The sequence below is a fragment of the Notamacropus eugenii genome, chromosome 5, assembly GCF_028372415.1.
Source record: "Notamacropus eugenii isolate mMacEug1 chromosome 5, mMacEug1.pri_v2, whole genome shotgun sequence".
Classification (NCBI taxonomy): Eukaryota; Metazoa; Chordata; class Mammalia; order Diprotodontia; family Macropodidae; genus Notamacropus; species Notamacropus eugenii.
This window is the reverse complement of record NC_092876.1, coordinates 459,418,881-459,435,970: the sequence shown is the minus strand read 5'-3', so window position 1 is coordinate 459,435,970 and position 17,090 is coordinate 459,418,881. Positions and strand designations below refer to the sequence as shown.

General features: G+C 39.4%; 1 protein-coding gene across 8 annotated transcripts in view; it reads right to left on the bottom strand.

Moving 5' to 3' along the window:
- The window catches only part of ST3GAL6 (ST3 beta-galactoside alpha-2,3-sialyltransferase 6), a 77,677-nt gene that overhangs the window by 17,112 nt on the left and 43,475 nt on the right, over window positions 1-17,090 (bottom strand). For 7 of the 8 annotated variants that reach the window (XM_072615367.1, XM_072615366.1, XM_072615360.1 and 4 more), the window contains 2 exons: window positions 12,942-13,045; window positions 7,991-8,054 (listed from right to left, as the gene is read on the bottom strand). In XM_072615367.1, coding sequence (XP_072471468.1) covers window positions 7,991-8,054; window positions 12,942-13,045 — 168 coding nt within the window. Of the gene's footprint in view, window positions 1-7,656; window positions 7,948-7,990; window positions 8,055-12,941; window positions 13,046-17,090 lie in introns of those variants that run through there. The other variant, XM_072615368.1, reaches the window with a different exon arrangement.

The following is a 17,090-nucleotide window of genomic DNA, read 5'->3' as shown; positions in this document are numbered from 1 at the left end:
TTTGTTCTTATGAATATGAAACATAAAACATAGATCAGGTCAACACTTACTACACTCTCTGTCTTGTTTCTCTCTAGGTACAACCTTTATGCTTGTTAGAATAGTTAATTTTTAAGGTGGAAACAGAAAGAGAGAGAGAGCAGGGAGGAGAGAGAAAAGAAGAAGGAGGAGAAGAGGAGGATGAGGGAAAGGGAAGACAGGGAGGGAGGAGAGGGAGAGAGAGACAGAGACAGAAAGAAGAGTCCAGAACAAGTAAGGAGCAGGGATGTAGAAGCTGGCTAACCACTTCTACCCTCTTGCCCCATTCTTCCAGCAAGGGCAGGATGCCATGGGTTACACTGACAGCATACACTTTCCATTTGGCCCCCAGGGGAAGAGGATCATGGCTTCCCCTAGGAAAAAAATTCTGAAGCAGATGCTTTTTAACCTCTCTCCCATGTATCTCCACCTCTCCAGGGGACCAGTGTCCTCACTATCAACTGCCTGAAGCCCTCACCCTATCCTACCATCTCCCAGAGTGGTATATGCTCCAAAAAATATGTTCTTCTCCTCTACCCCCAACACATTAAAACTTCCAGTTCCTCAGTGTTAGAAGGAAAGCATCCATGCTATGTATGACTGATCAACAGCTACATCCCTTTCCCTGAACCCTTTAATGATCCAGTGGTATTTGCTGATCTGACTGCATCTCTGATTGTTAGAATTTCAGACAATGTGAGGGAGATCTTTTTAGTAGGATGCCTTCCCTTTGACCTAATCAATCACAGCACTAAAGAGTAAAGTCAGGTCCTCTATTCTGCTAATAAACAAATTCAATGAGGTAGAAGGACAGGGAGAGGGGGCTATCTTATTTCAGTCTAATATTTTCTATCTTTGGCTTCCACCACCCAGGAATGGGTACACCTTTCAGCAGGGAGGTTCAGCCACTTGGCTTCCTCTAGGTTAAGGCTCTTCATAGAAGGCTAAGATCAGCTTTGTGTTTCTCCCTTCCCACCCTCCATTCCACAAAACTGACCTCAGAAATGCCGCCCCTAATCTAAAGCCTGAGACTTTGGGGTATTCATGGCAGGTCTAACTCTCATCCTCTTCTCCTGAGATCTGGGCACTGATTCAATGGATGACTCAGGCATACCAACCCAGATGTAGCCAATGCCCAGTCCTGGTAACGTCATCACTGGCAATAGCCCTGCTCTAAATAAGCCCCATTAGATCTGAGAGTTTGTCCCATAGGATCTAAAAAGCCAGGCAATGAGAATGTCTGGCCTTAGGTAAAAGTGTGAAGTAGTTAAAGTGGATCTTTGGGCCCTCCTATACCATTTATACTGGATTACCCCACAATATGGACAGTACCAGAGGGTGCTGGATACGGGCAGAAAGACCTGGGCTTTTGCTGACCTCAGCAAGATGAGAAATCTCTTTGAATTTTAGGCACCTGGTAAGTTGTAAAAATGTTGCAAACTTCAATCCTTTCAAGAAAGCTACAAAGAGTCTGCAAATGACTAATGGAGATACTTCCTCTCTACAGAATGGGGGGGGAGGGGGCTGATAACAAGATCACTAAGCTCTTTTCTAGTTCTGGCAATCTGATTCCATGAGTCTATCTGGATGTTGGTGTCCACCTCCTCAGACTCACCTCACTTGTTAATAAGTAATCTCCAGATCATCTTCACCTTGTAAAATCTACCCTTTCCAGTCTCAGAATGAAAGTCTTTGTGAGTTGGGCTTGAGCTGTCCTGTTTTTAATCCAAAGGAACTTGCCGATTCCTACATTAGAAATTAGAGTCAGTTCTGGAGACTGGCCCCACAGAAATCTTGCACCTCTGGGCCCACTGTCCATCCTCAAACACTATTAGCCTCCATTCAGTGAACTTATTTTCCTGTTCCAGCACTCTCCCTCCCTTTCCAGAACTGTCTTAAAAATCCCAACTGGCGGTAAGATCCTAAATAGCAAGTAATAGTAAGTCAATAGTAAGATCCTAAAATCTAGCAATAGATTTAGAGTACCAGGTGAGGAGAGACAGCTGGTGAAGGAGAGAAGCATTGAACAAATAGCTTCTCTGGATTATCATAAACAAAGTTTTAGTGATTCTCGCTGAAACTTAAAATGCCGGTTGGCTCTTTCTCTACAGTCAGGGTTCAGCTGAGCATCATGTGCATGAGAGCTATGTTACAGGTGATTACAAAGACCTATGCAAATACCAAGGGCTTCCTGAAATACAATCTCTGTAAGATCAGACTTCATTTAAAGAACAAAACAAAACACAGTACCTAGAGTCTGAGTCTAAATCTAGCCTCAGCCACTCTAGCTATGTGATCTTGGGCAAGTCACTTAATCCCAATTGCCTCCCATCCCCAAAGAAAAATAAATTTTAAAACTCTGTTTATAGTCAAGAAATCTGGTCTTTATGTCATGTATGACAGATAACTCTGTATATAACGAGCATCATCAGCCACAGGTATTATCAGCCATCAAACCCTCCTTCTGTCAGTTGTATTCCTACCACCAGATTTAAAACCTCAGTCATCTTTCACACCACTCTCTTCATTTACCTGTCACTTCCAATTTGTTGCCATGACCTTTTGATTCAACGTCCACAACAACAAGAGCTAACGTTTATATGGTGCTTGCTTTGTGCCGGGCACTGTGCTGTGTCTTCACAACAACTGAGGACATGATCCTAGAGAGATGGGCTGAACACTTCCACAGTGCTCTCAACAGACCATCATCAATCAATGCTGAGGCCACTGACCATTTACCTCAGGTTAAAGGCACTCCCTCCTTAGGTGGATGGTAAAGTGTTATTTTTATCCCTATTTGACAGATAAGGAAACTGAGGCAAAAAGAGGTGAAGTGACTTGTCCAAGGTCACACAGCAGTTTGAGGATGGATTTAAACTCAGGTCTTCCTGATTCCAAACCTGGCCTTCTATCCACTGAACTACTTAGCTTCCCACAGTGTCTCTCTTAGGTCCATCCCCTTCTTTCCACTCATTCCACCATCCCCCTAATCTGTGCTCCCATCAGCTCTTGGTCAGACAATCAGAACCATTTCCTAACTGGTCTCCTTAACTCCCCCAATTCTTTTACAATGCTACCAAAATAGTCTCTCTAATGCACATTTTTTTTTATTAAAAAAAACACAAAAACTTTCAGTGCTTCCATATCACCTATAGAATAAAATACAAACTCACTAGTGTGGAAATTAAGACCTTACATAATCCAGTTCAAACTTCTGTTTTTAAATTTATTTCACATTATTTCTCCTCCTGCCCCGATTTCTGTCAAACAGAACTTGTATTTCTCCTAACTGTACCTTGCCCTGATTCTCTGCTGGAATACACTCCTATCCTCAATTCTGCTTGCTAAAATCCTCCTCTTGTCAAGGTCTACTTACAGGTACTGCGTGCTGCCTTCCCCGATTCCCACCTTCCCTGATTCCCCTGGCACAGCTGACGGTATTGATCTTCACCTGTCTCCCCACTGCCTGGCATACAGGAGGCCCTACATAAACGTTTACTGAATGAAAATAAAGCGAGGTTCTGATGGAAACTTGACATTTCACTTTAAAAAGAGAAATACTCTACAATAAGTTCATAAGTTGAGATTTTTCACTCTGAAGATGAACTGAACTCTAAAGGACAGGGGAACACATTTTCACTGCTTCAATGGCAATAATGGAAAAATAAAATATTACATCCTTTAAAATACAATAATCAGAAAGATGTGCAGCTAACCTGAGAGGCTAATACTCTGTGTCCTCATTCTTTACTGAGGTTCTTTCACACACCTCTGATATACTCTTACCAGCAAGGTGCAGGGACTGAGTGCTGGAGATCAATCTTATCTACTGGACCCAGAAGGATCAGTCACAAAGAGGGGGTCCTTCCTTGCAACCCAGACTCTCCATTCCCTCCTCCTGAAGGGATCCCTGCCTATCGTCCCCTGAAGCTTTAACCTCCTGCAAAACAAATCGAGAGAAATCACAGAAAATATCTTCAAACCTTTCTTCAAAAGCCCGCTGGAGAAACTTCCAGTCCCAGCCAACAGATCCCCAACAGGGATTCTCCTGCACTCCCACAATGAGAATTTGCCTTTGTTCTCCTCTCCTCTCAACTAGTTAGAGAAAACATCTTGTATCCAGGGACCCCCTTAACACTATGGCGCCTTGAGTGACTGTAATGGGCTCTGAACATCTTCTGTACAAGTCTGCTACAAAGACTAGACCCTGATGAAGGTCAGTTTTTGTTCTGGTGTCCATGGAATGGTTCACAGCCTATAAATGAGTCTCCCCCCGCCCCCCACCTTTGTGCAACAAGCCTGTGGTTTTGACTTTCACAGTGAATCTGTGGTATGGTCATCTAGTCAGGATGCTACATAAACCCCTTGAGGTTTGGGGCTATATTTTATTTATTTTATATCCCCCTCCCCAGTCCATGATATGGAACATTATATTTACTAGTTCATAATTAATATTTTTTTGAACCAATGAAGTGGTATTCAACATGACTTACCGATCTCAGGGGTGGGGAACCTGAGGCCTGGAGGCCACATGTGCCCCTCTAGGTCTCCAAGCACAGCCCTTTGATTGAATCTAGGTAAGTTCTGTGAAGCTTGGATTCAATCACAGGACTGCGCTTGAAGACCTAGAGGGGCATATGTGACCTCGAGGCCACAGGTTCCTCACCCCTGAATTATCTCTTCTTGTAAAGGATAATTTTTAGTGGAAAATTCAAGAAGGCACCTACCTACCCCTATTTATCTTGCCTACTATACAGCACACCCAGAAATTAATGACATGAACTATAGATTGGAAGATTTGGAGGGGGAGGAGAAGAAGAGATGTCTGGAATTGATTCTGATACTGAAAAGGGAGAAAAGTACATTTCTTCATGGAAGAGAAGTAGAAACACTAAGTATCTAGTATGTTCCTAGCTAACTCTGCTAATGCATGCCAAGCTAAGGGACTTGTCTGAGAAAGTCCTACTAAGCATAATCTGGAATCTAAGACATTTCTAATGGCAAGTGACCAAAAAGATCGAGTCTAAACCTACATTTATTTTATAGGACATACTAATGAGAGATGATGACCCCATCAGTAAATGAGCTAACTTCAAAGGGGACGCAGCTATTTGGGCTAAGCAAACTAGTGTTCTCCAAAGGACCACATATTTGAGTAGCCCAAAGAGAGGAAAAAGCCATGTATTCAATTGGTATTCTCTACTATCTTTACCACCCTTCCCATCTTCAATTGCCTGCCACACATTTCTAGTGAAAAACCTAAAGTTTGTAGATGAAACTTTGAAAAGAGAAATCAGGAGGAAATACATTAAAAGTTACAGTAAACAATGATAAAAACTACAGCTTGAAGATGATTTGAGGTTAGCAAGATTAATTTTTTAAAAGCATGTTGTCAATAAAAGGAAAATTGACAACATCTTTCTAGCTATTTCATATTTCTGCGAATGACCCAGATGGGAAAATCCTAACTTGCAGAAGAATTCACTTTAAAATTCCCTCATCATTAGTTCCTTGGGTATTGATGTCAAATTGAACATCTTCTAGATAATACCTGCACAACTTGGCAGTAGGTAGGGGCCAAAATTAAAATAGGCTAAACTTCTTGGGGGCCACAGAAGTGTTAGACGAGAGACAGACTGACTATGGTTGGTTGCTGAGAGTCATGTGACAAAAAGGAGAGTGAGCAGTGGCAACCGTACGTTTTTTCATGGGCTGCCTGAAATCCTTTGGTGGGCCACAAGCAGCCCAGAGGCCATGTTGTGCAGGCCTGTTCTAGATCATCAAGACAGCTTTCTTGATATCAAATACATGTTCAAATGTGAAAGGGAGACAGTTGTAACATAATGGAAATGATAATGTGGATATGAGAAGACTCCAATGGTGACTCTACTACTAGGTATAAGATCTTATGCAAATTCAGTTTTCTCATCTGAAAAATGGATTGGGTAAGCTTTAAGGTCCCTTCCAGGGCTAACACCTAGGACTTGGGGTTTATTTATTTATTTATTTTTGACAAACTCATTTGTTTCAGGTTTGGGGAGGAGGGGCGGCATTTTTTGTAGCAGCAGCTAAATTGGGGCAGTTAAATATCCATCTGTTCCAAAGCCATGATCCCTCCACCAAGGCCAATCAGTTATCCCAGAGTAATGTGCCTTTGGATTCAAGAAAGAGAGGAAATATGGATAAAGCAAACCAAATCCATGCCTAGAATGAAAAGAAAATGCACATTTACTATTGCCGGTGAATGGATACCATGGCTTTTGAATTCCAAAGCTACCAAATTATTCGCTATATTGCTAAAATCTGAATGACAACCTCAAATTAGTTTAAAAAAATATATAACAGTGAAAGAACTCTCTAGAACAAAAAGGGAAACTACCTCCATTTTGTCACAGAAGAGCTGAGACACCCAAAAGTGGAACAGAAACAAAGGCCTTTCTTAAAATACCTGGGTAGAAAACACACTGACAATGAAACACTTGGACCAGGACTATAAACACAGAACTTCCTCCATTCTCACTTGTTTCCGGAGTAAATGGCTTAACAAAGTTTCTTTCTTCATCCGGTACACAGGATCCCTGTTCTTGTGGTGGAATACTCCAAAAACAACAGTTTCAAAAAATTACTTAACTCGTGTTTTAAAACGAATTCAGTTCAATTTATGTAATGCTTCAGAACAGTTTACAATAATGTCCTTCTATAGAGTATCAGTTCTTAAAAGCAAGCAAATGCTATTTATAACGTGTTTGTTGATGAACATGTTACAGCGCATTTGATTATAGAACTGAGCATTTAGTTGTACTAAAAGTTACAAACACTAGAGGAAGAAAAATAACGGAAAAAGTTCATATAAAACAATAGGAGATCAATGAGGATTCAGTTTTATGAAAGATCTGTATCCAAATCTCTAAGAAAAAACACTTTGTCCTTTGGGGGGAGAAAAAATGCTTTCTTGAATTCCTTCCAATCGGGAACTTCTGTGAAAGAGATTGGGGAGACGCTCCCAACAATGCCTGAGAAGTGCTCCCTAAGCCTTCTCCCTCGGGCCAGAAGGGAGACACCCACTCTGAGCACTGGGTAGCAATCTAGGAAGCTGGTGGTGAAACACTGTAGCTGAAGAAAAACAGTTTAAAAGGGAATCCCTGTCAGGCTTTCATCTACTTCAAGTAGAGGAAAATCCTAGGCCCAGTGATACCGGCATCCCAGACGTTATCAACAGCAGTGTGAACTTAAGCATGGGGCGGGATGAGGGCAGGATAGACATACATACATGCATACATACATGTGTGTGTATATTATACTATATGTAAACAGATTTTCTCATTCATCCTTTGTCCTATGTATTTGACAGGGCCTTGAGTAGACAAAGCAGATATTGTAAAAAAAATCAATTCTCCTGCTGGTGAAAGAAAAATTAATGTTCAGTAAGTGGGGAAGGTACTACTACTATTACTTCTACCACTACTACCAGGTTACTACTACTACTGCTACAACTAGCACTACTAAGCAGTTGCCATTTAGTGTTTTACGTGGTTTATCTCATTGGAAGTTCACAACAACCCTAGGAGGGAGGTGTCATATTATTTGCCTCATTTTACAGGTGAGAAAACTGAGTGTGAAAGAGATTAAGCAACTTACCTCAAAGTCATATACTTAGTAAATGTTTGAGGCAGGATTCAAACTCAGGCCTTCCTAACTCCAAGGTCAGTGTTCTCCATGTGAAACCACTTATATACCTAGGTACAGTACATAGCTATAGGATGTCCCAAAAGTCTTAGTGCAGTTAAAATTCATAAAATCTTAAAATTGCACTACAGCTTTGTGGAATGATCCATCCAACCCAAACTCATCTAAAACTTCTAAATTAACTTATTATAGATATGAGTACTATCAGCTCTCCATAAGTACATTAAAATGTCATGTTATACCTCAGCTAAATCAATCAGACAGAAACAATAGGTAATGAACTCACTTGTCAGACTCGGGGAAGAGTTCACAACTCTGAAGTTTTGAGAGAGCGAGGTGGGCATGATGCACTTGAAAAAAGAAAAAGAGCAAATAGGTTACAAATGAAAATACTGTTATTGTTTGTGCATTAAAATCCTTTCTCCCTACTGTTTTCACCGACTGTAGCTTACATAGGGTTTATTCTACAGTGAGAAGGCAGTGAGCCAGTTCACGAAAGCTCCACATTAACTGTGCCATTTGGAATACCTAATAAATTCATTCCTGGTCATTTTTATCTTAAGTAACAACCCAAGTGACGAAGTCTGCAAACAATCTGGTGATTCTGGTACATTTCCTGTCCAAAAAACGCAACCCACATTCAGGGAGTTTTAAAAGCTACGACCCTCTTGGTACATGGACAAATTTTCTTTTGATGTTAAACTTAGATATAAAGCCACCTATACCTCATTGGAATAGAATATAATAAAATTAAACTCAGAAAAGGAATGGACCTTTAAGTCTTATTGGCTTTCTTTGTATCCATTTTACTTCCTGTGATCCTTGGTCATAAACTCTTCTGTTATCCATAGATCTGGTGGGTAAATTTTTCCATGCTCCCCTATTTTGTTTATGATATCACCCTTTAGGTATAAATCATGTAGCCGTTTGGACCTTATCTTTGCATATGGTGTAAGATGTTGGTCCGTGCCTAGTTTATCTACCAAACTGCTTTCTACTTTTTCCAGCAATTTTTGACAAATGGCAAGTTCTTGCCCCAAAGGCTTGGATCTTTGGGTTTATCAAACACTGGATTACAATGGGAATCTACTACTGTGTATTAGGCACCTAATCTATTTCACTGATTCACCTCTCTATTTCTAATACCAGATTGGTTTTTTTTAATAATCACTGCTTTGGAATATAGTTTGAAATCAGGTACCACTAAGCCACTTTTCTTCACATTTTTTCCCACCAGTTCCCCTGATATTCTTTACCAATAGGCAGTTTTCTCAGGATGCAATCCAAGCTAGCAATAGTCACATTTCTTTTAAAAGTTCCAAATCACTAATAATTATAAAATTACAAATCAAAGCAGCACTGACATTCCAACTCACTCCCATCAGATTGGTCACGAAGTTGACAAGTACAGAAAATGACAAATGCTGAAGAGGCTGTGGGGAAACAGGCACATTAGTGCATTGTTGGTGGAGCTGTGAATCAGTACAGCCACTGTGGAAAGGATTTGGAACTAAACTCCATACTCTTTGATTTAGCAACATCATGACTAGACCTACACACTAAAGAATTCAAAGAAGGAAAAAGTACTGATATGTTCAAAAATATTTAGAACAGTTATTTTTGCCATGCCAAACTATTGGAAACTAAGGGAGTGATCATCAGTTGAGGTATGGCTAAACAAAATCAGGTATATGGATGTAACTGAATACTGTTGTGATGTAAGAAATAATAAAAGGAATGGATTCAGAGAAACTTGGGAAGACTTGTATGAACTGAAGGCAGAGTACAGTGAGCAAAACCAGGAGAACAATTTATACAAAAGCAACAACACTGTCAGTCGTTCAGTCAATAAACATCTATTAAGCACCTACTATGTGCCAGGCACTGGGGATACAAAAGACAAAGACAGGTCCTGCCCTCCAGGAGCTAACAATCTGATGGTGGAGGCAAACCAATATGTGCAGACAAGCTACATAATGGGCAAATGAAAAAATAATTAACAGAGGGAAGGCAGCAGAATTTAGAAGCCTTGGGAGAAGATGCAATTTTAGATGGGACCTAAAGGAAGCCAGGGAAGGCAATAGGTAGAGATGTGGAAGAGAGCATTCCAAGGATGAAGGACAGCCAAAGAAAATCTCGAGTGGAGAGATGGGGTATCTTGTTCTAGGAACAGCAAGGAGGCCAGTGTGCAGTGGCCAGTGTGGGTAAAGAGTAAGGTGTAAGAAGTACCTGGAAAAGTGGAAGGGAAGAGGAGTCATAAAGAGCTTTGAATATCTGAGGATTTTACTTTTGATATTGGAAGGAAGCAATAGGAAATGACTGGAGTTTATTGAGTTGGGTGGGGAGGATAACAGTGCCCAACTTGTGCTTTAGGAAAATCGCTGGTGGCTGAATGGAGGAGGGATTAGAGTGGGGAGAGACTTGAGGCAGGAAGAGCCACCAGCAAGCTACTCTGATAGTCCAAGCGTAAGTTGATGGGGGCCTGTACCAGCTTAGAAGCAGTATGAGAGGAGGGAAGAGGGAACATCAGACAGCTGTTGCAAAGAGTGAATTCTTTAGGCTTTAGCAGCAGATTGGATAAGGGGGAAGGATGAGAGTGAGGAATTGAGGATGTCCCCTAGGTTGCCAGCCTGAGGGACTGGGAGGACCATATTGTCCTCAGTAGTAATAAGGAAGTTAGGAGGGTGGAAGGTTTTGGCAGGGGTGGAGAACCTTCAGCCTCAAGGCCACACAGCCTTTTGGGTTCTTGGGTGCGACCTTTTGACTGAGAGCTGTTTTCATTTGCATTTTATTATTAATTTGAAACATTTTTCCATGCGTTCACTCGTAACTCTAGCTTCAGTGTTCAGATTGGGACTTTGTGTTAGGCCCAGGCAGGTGATGTGCAAGATTCATGCTGTTTACTGCCCAGGCAGTGAAATGAGACTGTATCTCTTACTGCCACTCTGACACTGACCTCTAGGGCACTGTAGCATCATTTTCCCCTTCCTTATCTCCAGTTCATGTCTATGGGTTTCTGGCAGTCATCCTGTGAAGTTCTGAACTGGATAGGAGCATGAGATTATAGGTTTACAGATTAAAGAGCACTTTAGAGTTGTTTCTCTCTGGTTTTCCTTATTATTCCTTCTGGAACTTCTTTTAGAATTTTGCTAGGCTTCTCTAGGACCTTCCTATTGTCATCTTAACCTTAAGTACTTTTGCATTTTTTAAACTGAGAAAAAAAAATCTCATGCTTCCTACTTTAAAAATCAATGGACCAGCTGAAATTCGGGAGTAGACGTGCATAAACTGAAATTCCAGTCACAGTCTGCCATCAGATAGATGACCTCTGCTTAGCTGCCTTTTGGTCTCCTTGGGAACCATGATTAATGTAATGACCAATTCTGGTTCTAGTAGGTCTATTTTTGGTTGACTTCCTTCATTTGGAAAAAGAGAGGATGCAAACAGATCATATTTAGAAACCTTGCCATTTCCCCAATTTTATGATTATATCACATGAAAATTGGGAATTACAAAATATTTTTAAAGCAATTAAACTTTAGAAATTTGACTTCTTAAGAGACTGAATAACATTTCTGTCCAGAACTAAAATCCTGAGAGGATCTCATAATTGCTTTATTAAATATAGATACAATCAGCATATTCATTGTATGTAATCATTCCAAAGTAGTTACAGTAGGCTGAAATTAGGGGTATGGTGGAGCCAGCTTAGGGAAAGCTAATTGTGAAACCTCCAGCGTGTGTATTTTTATGTTAGAAATGACTGTCTAGACTTAAGAAAGAGAGAGAGAAAATGTTAAAATATAGATTAAACTTAAAAGCAGGCTGTATTTTTATCGGAGATCCAATTATTAAACATTTACCAGTCTACCCTTGGCTGAAATGTGTTCCATATTTGTATTACTGATTTGCTTAGTAAACAGTTTTTCTGTAAATGGATACATGTCCAGCAAGTTTCAAATTAATTCTTGAAAAGAATTTTCCCATGAGCTACTGAATCATCAAGGACAACTAGGTGGAGCAGTGGACAGACCATTGACTTTGGAGTCAGGAGGTCCCAAATTCAAATCCAACCTCAAACACCGTGTGATCCTGGGCAAGTCACTTGACCCTGATTGCCTCGGTTTTGTCTTTTTCATCAGTAAAATGAGCTGGAGAAGAAAATGGCAAACCACCGCAGTATCTTAGCCAAGGAAACCCCAAATGGGATCAAGGAGAGTCCGACACGAATCCGTTGAGCAACAGCCACAAAGTTGATCATCACAGATACAGTAACTCAACAACAAGCTGAATCATCCGAGGTGCATTTGATGAGCGAGAGGGTAGGATAATGTGATTGACACTGTTTAACAAGTGCCACAACTTTCGTCTTATACATCATTTGAACGAGAATTATCATTCTCATCTTGTAGCTGCCTAAACTCCTAAGTGGCCAAACTAGGATACAAAAAACAAGAGCTTCCACTCTGAATCTGACCTTAAGTCTCTTACTTCATATTATCCTGCTACAGGACTGGCAACATTTTACACGTAGCTGTGGCTACTGTATCTACGTTACTGCAGCAGTGGCAACAGTAATTAATGCAGGGAGGGGGCAGCTGTTAACTGAGTTTTCCTTAGTGCTTTAAGATCTGACAACTGCTTTATGTACATAATCTCATGGTTCTTGTAGCAGTCTTAGGAGTAAGTACTACCAGCGTCCAATTCTCCAGATGAGGAAACTAAGGCTTGGTGAGAACTGCCATTGGTCACGTTGCCAGTAAATACAGGAGTCAAGATTTTAATCTAGGTTTTCCTGATTTCATGTCCACCATTTGCCATGCTAATACCTCTGAAAACAAAGGTGAAAATGTGCCCCAATCTTCTCTGAAACATTGGAAGATTGTTGTTGTGGTTCCATCGGGTCTGATTCTTTGTGGCCCCATTTGGGGCTTTCTTGAAAAAGATACTGGAGTGGTTTACCATTTCCTTCTCCACATCATTTTGCAGATGAGGAAGCTGAGGCAAAGAGGGTGAACTGCCTTGCCCAGAGTCACACTGCTGGTCAGTGTCTGAGGCCAGATCTGAATTCACAAAAATGAGTCTTTTTGACTCTAGGCCAGCACTCTATCCGCTGTGCTACCTTGAAGATAACAATTTGCTCAACGGAGAAGATAATCTATAAGTTGGATGCCATGAAAATACAATTTTCATAAACCTTTCTACTTTAATAACTGAATAAGAAGACAATTACTGACCTGATCTCTTTAACCCATAGGGTAGCGCAATCTTATCACTTTCATGAAGAGTGGCTATCGTTTTTAAATCACTTGTACACATGAAAGGATATAGTCCACGATAACTAAGGAAGTGAAAAAAATAGTTTGATTTTATTAAATACTATAATAGCTTAATAAAGTCAATTTATAATATCTACATTGTATCACTTTGCTGTGTTTGAGTCAATAAGTCAGGTTATTTCTTAAGTTCTTACTACAGGATCAGGTACTATGCTTGGGCTTAGTATAGTATTAAGTTATTAAAGTTTAATAAATTTAAAGCTTTAATATTAAAGGTTAATTTTAGATATTAAATTAATGACAGTGACAGTCATTACTATAGATTATTATCGGTAATCAAAATATTAAAGTTTTAATATAATATTAAAGTATTAAAAATTCAAGCTTTGATTAAAGATTTAATAGTTTTAAGTTACAGTAAGACTTATGGGACAACTTGTATATAAACTTTATTACATACTTAGTACAAATATCTGCAAATATATACAAATACATGTATATATATAGACATTAAACTAAGAGGCTAGATGATTCTTACCAAATCAAAAGGAATTCGTGCTAGAAGTAACGTATGCAACCAGTCAAAAAATTATAACTATGATTGACATAGAATGCATTCAGTTCATGATACTGCTGTAGCAAAGGTAAAAATATCAAGTTATAAAAAGGATAAGGATGGTCATATGGCCCATGGCATGACTTATTCCAACAAGCTATGGAACATTAGATACAGAGGAAATGGATAAATAAAAATATATTCATATGGATCATCCAAAAATTTTATGGAGGTTTGATGGATATAAAGCAACTAGTACAACAAGGAGGCCAAAAGAGTCCAGAAATTGTATTCTTACAAAATCGAAAAACCATGGCAGCCAAGTGGATTAACAACTCAACTGCAAAATGTTGTAGATGAGAAAGATTAGAAGCAGCATTTCCTCAAAAATAGTGAGAAGGACTGAAAGGGGAATCATTCTGAGAAAATCTGAAATGAGATCAAATTAAGCCATTTCATATCAAGAATATTAAAGACGGAATTGAAAAGGACAGCAAGCAAACAACAGAACAGCACTAACTAGAGTAGAACTATGAGACTTAGCCTTACAGAGAAGGATAAAGAGCTGAACCAGGTAAACACCACAGTAACACAATGCTGTGCTCCAGCCACTGGTGCTAAAGTTGATCAGTTCTATGAAGATCTTCTAAAAATAAAGACGTCACATTCATCATATGGGATTGGAATGCTAAGGTAGGAAATCAAAAGATAATTGGAGTAACAGGCAAGTTTGGTCCTTGAGTACAAAAAGAAGCAGGACAGAGACTAAGTTTTGTCAAGATAACTCACTGGTCACAGCAAAGTCTTTTTTCACCAATCCAAAAGGCAACTCTACACATGGGTATCACCAGAGCATCAATATAAAAGTCAGATTGATTATATACTTTGCAGCCCAAAGGTGGAGAAGTTCTGTCTAGTCAGTTAAAACAAGACCTGGAGCTGATTGGGGCTCAGATCATGAGCTTTTTATGGCAAAATTTAGACTTAAATTTTAAAAAGTAGGGAAACACATCAGATTACACAGGTATGACTTCAATAACATCCCTTATGAATGTGAAGTGGAAGTGATGAACAGGATGAAGGGATTAGATATGGAAGACAGAGTGCCTGAAGAACTATGGACAGAGCTTTGCCATACTGTACCAGTGACAGCAGCAGCAACCCCAACAACAAAAACACACAAAGAAAAAGAGCAAGAAGGCAAAATGGCATCGATGAGGCTTTACAAATAGCTCAGGAAAGAAGAAAAGGGAAAGGGGAAGGAGAAAGGGAAAATGTAACCAAGTGAATGCAGAATTCCTGAAAATAGCAAGGAGGGATAAAAAGGTTTTCTTAAATGAGCAATGAAAAGAATAAAACAATATAATGGGAATGATAAGAGATCTCTTCAAGAAAATTAGAGATAACAAGGAACGTTGTATACAAAAATAGCCATGATAAAAGAAAAGAAATGGGAAGAACTTAACGGAAGGAGAAGAGATGAAGCACAGGTGGCAAGAATACACAGAACTATACAACTACACAAGAATGATCTTAACATTCCCAACATTTATTGATCTAGAGCCATCCATCCTGGAGAATGTGGTCAAGTGGGCCTTAGGAAGCATCGCTAACGATAAGGCTAGTGGAAGTGATGGAGTTCCAGCTGAGCTATTTAAAATACTAAAAAATGATGTTGTTAAAGTCCTGCACTCAATATTCCAGCACATTTGGAAAACTCAGCAGTGACCACTGGATTGGAAAAGGTCAGCTTACATCCCAACCCTAAAGAAAGGTGATGCCAAAAAGTGTCCAAATTACCAAATAACTGTATTCACTTCACACAGCAGGAAGGATATGCTTAAGATTCTGTAAGCTGGGCTTCAGCAATATGCAAATGGAGAATTACCCGAAGTGCAGGCTGATTTTCAGAGTGGCAGAGGAACTGGAGTCCAAATTGCCAGCACTGGATTATGGAAAAGCAAGGGAGATTCTGAAACACATCTACTTCTGTTTCATTAGCTACACTAAATAAGCCTTTGACTTAGAAACAATTTTTACTGCCAATGTTTCTGATAAAGGCCTCATTTCCAAAATATATAAAGAACTGAGTCAAATTTATAAGAACACAAGTCATTGTTAATTTGACCAATAAATACACAAAGATATGAACAGGCAGTTGTCAGATGAAGAAACTAAAGCTATCTATAGTCATATGAAAAAATGCTCCAAATCATTATTGATTAGAGAATTGTGAATTAAAACAACTCTGAGGTGCCACCTCACACCTATCAGATTGGCTAGTAAGACAAAAAAAGGGAAACGATTAATGTTGGAGAAGATGTGGGAAAATTAGAACACTGATGCATTATCGGGGGACTTGCGAACTGATTCAACCATTCTGGAGAGCAATTTGGAGTTATGCCAAAGGGCTATAAAACTGTGCATATGCTCTTTGACTCACAAAACAGAAAGAAACTTTATGTGCAAAAATATTTACAGCAACTTTTTGTGGTTACAAGGAATTGGAAATTGAGGGAATGTCTATCAGTTGGGCAATGGTTGAACTTGTAGTGTATGATTATGATGGAATGTTATTTTGCTGTAAGAAATGATGAACAGGATGGTTTCAGAAAAACCTGAGAAGCCTTCCATGAGCTGATGCAAAGTGAACAGAACCAGGAGAATGTGTAAGAATAACATCGTAATGATGACATCTAAGCCCAGATTGAATATAATTTTTTCACTTCATTTTTTGCAATATGGCCAATATGGAAATAGGTTTTGAATGGCTTCACTTGTGTAATTGCCATCACTTTGCTTGCCCTCTCAGTGGGTGGAGGAGGGACTGAAGGGAAGAAAAGAATTCAAAACTCAAAATTTTTTAAAAACAATGCTAAAAATAAATTATAAATTTATTTACAAAAAAAGGACTGGGAGAATGATTTAAATCTCATTTAAACTCTCATTTTAAATGATTTAAACATGATTTAAACTCTCATTTTAAATATGAGAAAGTGGAGGACAAGAAAAGTTAAAAGGTTTGCCCAAGGTCACTTATGGCAGAGCCTAGATTTAAACAACTCTTCTCAATCCAAATCCATCGTGTGAAAGTCTTTCTGTTCCCCACTATAACCTTCATCAAACATGTCCTGCATCTAGATGTAGATTGTTCTCATAAAACTTTATATGTGTGGGAAAGTAAACTTGGTAATAATAGACATTTTCCTTATAGATTTTTCATTGCTAATATAATCAAAAATTTTTTCCATGCTTTTGATATTTTCCATGCCTTCAAATACTTTACAAGTCATTCCCTGGTGCCCTTCAATGTCCGGTGACCTCCAGCACAGGTCTTTTCTATATATGCTTAGTCTAATAATGTTGCTTTCCCCATAATTTTTTCTTTAGTGACATTTTTACTGTACCCTTACCTTTCGGTACATTTCATGCTCTCCCCGTGTCATCCTCCCACCATACTCTTTGATACAATCTCAGACAAGACATCCTTTTGCTCATCTGGCCATTTTCACTGCCTTTCCCTATACCTGGAATGATTGTCCTCCTCACCT